This window comes from Stenella coeruleoalba (genome assembly GCF_951394435.1).
Source record: "Stenella coeruleoalba genome assembly, chromosome: 2".
Classification (NCBI taxonomy): Eukaryota; Metazoa; Chordata; class Mammalia; order Artiodactyla; family Delphinidae; genus Stenella; species Stenella coeruleoalba.
In genome coordinates, this window is record NC_137147.1 from 114,306,700 (window position 1) to 114,313,335 (window position 6,636).

Genomic DNA, 6,636 nt, shown 5'->3' on the forward strand with positions numbered 1-6,636 from the left:
AGCTCAGCACAGGGCTCCATGCCTCCATTGCCCCCTTCATCCTCCAGTTTGACTGGCACCAAGTCATTCTTTAGACGCTGACAGAGGCTATTTCTTGCCAATTTTGTCCCTTTTCCATTGGGCACTTGTCCTTTGGGCGTTTTTCTTTTTCTTTGTTTCTACTGGTGCTTGAAATTAAGACAGATTTCAGTCTTAATTTAATAAGTCCTCCCCCTCCTGGTTTATTTCTACGTTTGTCTTGCAATTGAGGCAGAAGTCTCCAAAAATAAAAACCTCAGAAAGCCTCAAATTTCACCAGCAGAGGAATCCTGTGATGTTTAGAAGGTCTGCACAATGTTTACTATCTAAAAGGAAAATTCTTCTCTTGATTTTTCCAAACCCTTCTGTTGATGTCCAAAGGGAAAGCTCAGTTTCCGCTACACCTAGCCCCGTGTACGTACAATAGATGGATATTTTAAACACGTTTTGGAAACAAAACTCCCAAGTGCTATGAATGAAACATATCAGTCATCATTCTTCCGCCCATCCCCTCCTTGCAGCCCAGGGGCTGAAATCATCTGTTGTCTTGGAAATATCCTTGGAGGAATAAGTCCAAGGGGCAAAGTGGAGTTGTCACCCCCTCCAGGTTTTCTATTATCTAAGCTCAATGCTAACTCAAGACAGGAAGTCCCACATCCTGCAGCCTCGTTGGCAATCCATAATAGATAATGTTCCTGGAGCCCAAGTTGAGAAATGAAGCTTTGCTATGCACATTTTGGCCAAGAGGCAGACCTGGGATTCAATTTGAGCAACTATAACATAAAATAATAAAGTGCAAATGCAAACAGCAAAAATGTGCCCATATCACAGCTCAGAGTGTGCCAAAGCTGACCAGATAATTATACATTTTTCATGTTTTGATAAGGTACTTAATTGGCATTTTGTGGGACGCCACTGGGTGAGGGCTCCCAGCATCAGGGCTGGCGTGGAGCCCACATCCTGCTACCCTGGCAGCTTCCCATCTTCCCCATTAGCTCAAACCACATGGAGAAATGAGAGCAGGACGAATGAGACACCTTCCTTTTTTTCCAAGTGTATTGGAGTCCACCCAGGAAAAAAGCAGGGCAGGTTGATGAAAAGCCTAGGCAAGTGTTCCCAGCCTCTCCACTGTGTACTCAACTGGGGAAATCATAAAAACCAGAGTCATTTGAACTGCCATTTATAGTTTACAAGCACTTTTCAAATGGGTTCTCTTAATCCTGGCACAAAGGGCTGAGCAAAGTATTTTTATTGCCCCCCTTTTACAAATCTAGAAATGAAGGCTCAGAGAGGTTGAGGGACTTGCCTGAGGATTTACAGCCGGTAAGTGCCAGAAATGGGGCGGGATCCGGTTCTTCCTGTCTCTCATCTGTGCTCTGGGCTGTCTCCCCCTCTACACCCAGGCCCTCATGAGTCAGTCTGATTTTCTGCCTCAACTAAAATGATAAAAGTCAGGGACTTGGAAAATGTCTGGGTAGAAATCTGATTCTCATACTTTCAGGATAGAGATATGGCTGTGTTTAAGTCAGGGTAGGAAAAAAAAAATTCAATTACTCCTTTCCCGTCTGTACAGGAAAAGAAAATAGGCAGAAAACGATTATTTCTTAATGCTCTAGTTTATTTTGTCATTGTGGCCCAAAGAGGCAAAAGTGGTGATGCCCTGGAGTAGGGGGATTTCTACTATCATATCATAGGGACATTGTCACCCCTGTGCTTGCTCTTTCTGGTCATCTGATCTCTCTTTCTCTCTTCCCTTGGCAATGTTCTGGGGTGCTCCTGAAAGATATGGGAAACTCATATCCTGAGCTCACATTCTGCTCAGACATAACCACTGTCTTCCACAGGTTTGAGTAGCAGTACAAAGCCTTCGGTCTCTCACCTTTGTGCACAAGGAAAGGAGGACTGGCTTGAATCCCTAAGACCTTTGGGATCCCCGATCAAAAGCACTTCAGCTAAGCCCTTCTCAGAAACTCTGCCGGGTTTAGTCCATGGGGATTGGGGATGGGAGTGAGGCATGAAACCCATCATGAAACATCATTCCACGGCATATATGCTCCGGGTTGTCTTTTTTAAAATTATGTCAGGGTTCTGATTTCTACTCTCAAGACAGAAAACAGGTTCAGGCAGGCACTTGGAGAGGGCTGGCTCAGGGCTCAGCCAGGAACCCAAGTCAATTCCATCACCAGATTCTGAGATCAACTAGAGCGCACAGGGGAAGCATGTTCTGGTTATTTTACTGTTCTGGTTAATTGGGAACTAAGCAGGGTATATTGAACATAATTAAATCTTTCTTTGATGATTGAGAATCTTGCAATGCCCTGGAACAATCATTCTAAATATCAATTAGAAATCCCCACGGGTAGGAAGACAGGAGATTGAGTTCATCCTGCAGTGACTTCCAGGACAAATGTAAATTTATTTTGAGGTCCACTCCCACCCCCAACACTCCTAGCCCAGAGGCATTCTTGCCTCTAATGCATCGGATAGAATGAGTCAAAGACACTAGGTCCAAAGGATATTGAAGTTCTTTGGTGCTAGTTCCAGTTCCCCTATTAAGTGGTTAAGTGACCTTAGGAAGCTATTTCACTTCTGAGACTCAATTGCCTTATCTGTGCACTGGAAGGTTGGATTTATTGGTTCTTCAACTTTTTATGGATATACATTTCCTTAAGAATCTGAGCAAAACTAAGCTTTTCAAAGCTGGGAAGTATGCACGTAAGTGCAAAACATTTACATTCTAAATCAGGGGGTGAGGGTGATGGAGACCCTTGAAGCCCATCCTCTATGATACCCGTCCATGGACTTCAGGTTTAAAATCGTAGAGTAGAAGATCTCCCTTTGAGCCCTGGCATTCCCTGCATCCGGTTCAGTGCAAGCATCTACCCAAGTCTATAGAGCAGTGATTCATTGACTTTAGTTGCACTTTGAGACCACCTGGGGAGTTTTCAAAACTCCAGTGCCCAGGTTGCTCCCCAGATCAATTAAATCCGAATTTGGGTAAGTGGGGGTCAGCATTTTTTAACACCCTCCGGGAGTTTCTAATCTGCAGACAGGTTCACAAAGTAGTGCTCTGGAATAGGAATTCTCAAAATTAGGAGTGAATAGAATCATGGAGAGGGCAAGGCAGATTCCAGGGCTCCTGCCCCTGGTGACTGCAGTTCCTTCCGGCAGATCCCGCCTGAGAAGATGCACTGTTAGCAGGCATCCTAGGTAATTCCGACTCAGACCACTCTTTGGGAACTTGGTAACAGCCATTCAGCAGAAGCCCAGAGGAGTCCTCTGCCCTGCTGCCTCTTTCCTCCTAGGCAGTTCTACGTACCCACCCCGAAGTCTCCTGCCCTGCTCAGGGAGAACTTGAACAGGTTTGCTTTTGCCAAACGGCCTTTTTCTCCATCTTTCTCATCTCGAGCAAACCTGGATCTTTTAGCCTGAGTATCTAACCCCACCAGGTTCAATAATTTAAGCAGAGCACTCATCAACACCTTCAGGTTTAATATTTAAACACCATAGCATCACTTAGGTCAGCCTCAAGGTGAGAGCTGCTGCCGACTCTGGCGTTACTGCTGTTTAGCAAACCAGGCCACTGGTGCCAGAGGGGACTGCGGGGAGAGCCCGGCTCCGAGGCAGGCCCGGCCCACAAAGACCCAGCCGGCCGGGTTCTGCAGCTCTCCGCCTCTTCCTACCTGGAGCGTGCGCAGCAGGACCTGCAGCCCACTGGCTTCTTGTTCTGCCATCACCTCCTCGGGTCCGGGGAAATCAGCTGCCCGCGGCCAGATCGGGGCTAGAGAGGCAGCGGCTTGCCAAGCTGACCTCGCTGCCTGCCTGGCGGGAGACTGCTGCACGGGGAGAGGCCTCAGCTGCACATGCTGCCGAGTGTGAAGTGACCGCACTGTAACCCTAGCCCTCGGCCCGGGCGCGGGTGCCCCCCCCAACGCCGACTCCCACTGCGGGGATTAGGTGAGCCCCGGCCCAGGGAGGGCCGAGCATTTGGGCGCGGGGGTGGAGAGGGCCCCGGTGTGAGTCACTGACCCACCTCCAGGCCCACGCAGGAGCCACCCTGAACGGCTGACAGGCATTCCCAGCTGACCTGGTCAGACTCCCTGCAGAGGCTCGTTCGGCCCTCCCCACTGGTCCCCCGCTCCTTTATTTTGGTGTGTTGCTGGCTCCCGGGTAACAAGAGCCTGGAGAGCACTTGCACAACCGTGGCCTTGCAGGGCACAGAAGCCCAGGGCTCCCTGAGGTCCCAGGCTTAGGGACTGGAGCTCTGGCTGAGAAGGAAGGGAAGTGCTCTGGACGTTTTCTACTAACTGGGTCCCTAATACAATAACCCTATCAAGGTGGTACTTACTATTCTTACCATCCCTGACCCCTTTTTACAAATGAGAAAACTCAGGCACAGAGCTGTTAAGCCACAAGAGCAGAGCTTAGGAATGTATGCCCGGCCTCCCATAGGTGAACTGGTACCAAAGCACAAACACTGACCATTACACCATCCTGCCTCTTGCTGCTGCAGACGCACTGATCAAAGTAATGAGGGCTGGGAGCTCCGTCCCCTGCTTCAGGGAGAGTGGATGCCCTGGCTGATTTCCTCCAGACCAATGCAGGATCCATCATCTCTTTCTCTGTCTTCTGCTCAGAATGTGTCAGAAGAGTTTTAGTGGCTATTTGGCCACCTAGCCCCCTTCCCCATGTCAACACCTAGGTGTCTCGTAGTCCTTTAGGTACTGGCTTCTCAGAGTGTGGTTGGAGCATCACCTGGCAGCTTGTTAGGCTCCACCCCAGAGCTCCTGAATCAGAATCTGCATTTTCACAAGATCCCCAGGGGATCCATAGCTGGTTAACAAAATTACTAGAGGATTAAAGTTCAGGAAGCCCCGATTTTGACCACATGGATGACATGGCCACAAACAGTCCATGTGTTAGATGCCTGACAATTTTTGCCCCTATCACTAGCACCCAGCAAGCTCCAAGCACAGTTTTCGCGTGTGAAATGGGAGAGTGAGCTCACTGAAGTTCATGACCGACAGAGAGCAAGCTAGGCAAGAGGGCCTGGACTCACAGCCAACACCCCCGTGCAGAGTTCAGGGAGCTTTTGTGAGCATCAAAGCATCCAGATGGCAGCTGCCCAAGCCCGTGGTGGTGATCGAGGAAAGGGAGTTTACATTTCCTGATCCTACTTGGCTGAAATGTTCCCAAGTCAGGAGACAGATAGCATCTCAGTTATTCCCTCTCAATGCTAAGCCTCGCAAGCCCTGAAATTCATGTGGTTCCTGCCATCCAGAAACTTCCACTCTTAATGACTTTAAATATGAAGACCTTTCATGCAGGGAATGGACTATAATATGTCATGTTTATAGAGCTTGGGAGGTGGGGGCAGTTGATCCCTACACTTCCCACCACCTCTGATGACAGGAGGGAAGAAACAAAGGCCCCCTAAGGAGTTCTTCCTTCTGTGAGGTGTGGAGCTTTTCAAGGCACACATTCTGTGATCCTTTAAGGTCCAGGGATGCAGGGAGGACTGAACTGTCCCATGTCATTACCTTAAGGGCAGATATCCATGCCCCTCGGCTGCAGGATAAAGAAAAAAGAGAGGGAGGAAGGAAAAATAAAAACTCCCTTCCAACATATATCTCAAAAATAGTTTAAAGAAAAAAGCCACTTGGGGGGAGGGATACACTGGATGATTGGGATTGACACATACACACTACTATATATAAAATAGATAACTAATAAGAACCTGCTGTATAGCACAGGCAACTCTACTCAATACTCTGTAATGGTCTATATGGGAAAAGAATCTTTAAAAAAAAAAAGAGTGGATATATGTACATGTATAACTGATTCACTTTGCTGTACACCTGAAACTAATACAACATTGGAAATCAACTATACTCCAATAAAGATTTTAAAAAAGAAAGAAAAGAAAAAAGCCATTTTGTAGTGAGAATTCACAAAAACAACCTTTGAGGACATAACTAAAGGCACTTTTGTGGTCACAGGCCCTTATATTAGCATTGACATAAAATCGGCCCCATTTGAACAGGGTCTCTTGGTTCAGCTAGCTGGAATTGTATAGGGCAGAGGCAAGGTGAAAATCTTATACATAAAGCAATCACTCTCTTCTACTCAGTGACCCCTTTCCCCTGCAGCACCATTAACCCTATTTTCAGTAAGAAATAAGGAGTGGGCTCCCTCTGTCTCACATGCCCAGCTTCGATGCACTTCCCCATCACTCCTGACAAAGCTCCATCTTCTGGGGAGTCATCACCCACTTGCCCATGTGGATACACATGGATTCCAAACAAGGAATAAAGTGTTGGTTTTGCCCTCTGATTTTCTAACAAAATTAGGTCTCGCCTCTAGCTTGTTTCAGCTCTCCATCATACCTTTAGCACATTCCTCTCTTGCTCCCCCAACACTTACACCTCATCATTGCCCCATAGAGACCTTAGCAACCCTGCTCCCCTCTCCAGCACAACCTCCTTTACTCTCAAGCTTTGAGAAAACCCCAGCAGTGCCCCCATGCAAACCTCCCTCTCCTGGATTCTATCTTAATGAGACTCTAGTTCCATGAGTGGGCTGATTTATTCTGGCTGGAGTATAAATGGGTGATAGTAG

At 47.6% G+C, this 6,636-nt stretch overlaps 1 protein-coding gene across 1 annotated transcript in view; it reads right to left on the reverse strand.

The window, feature by feature from the left end:
* The window catches only part of AGBL1 (AGBL carboxypeptidase 1), a gene marked incomplete at its 5' end in the record, with an annotated part of 833,738 nt that extends 829,986 nt beyond the window's left edge, over positions 1-3,752 (reverse strand). The window contains one exon of the mRNA XM_079914834.1: positions 3,702-3,752. Coding sequence (XP_079770960.1) covers positions 3,702-3,752 — 51 coding nt within the window. The remainder of the gene's footprint in view (positions 1-3,701) is intronic.
* Positions 3,753-6,636: the final 2,884 nt, after the last annotated feature.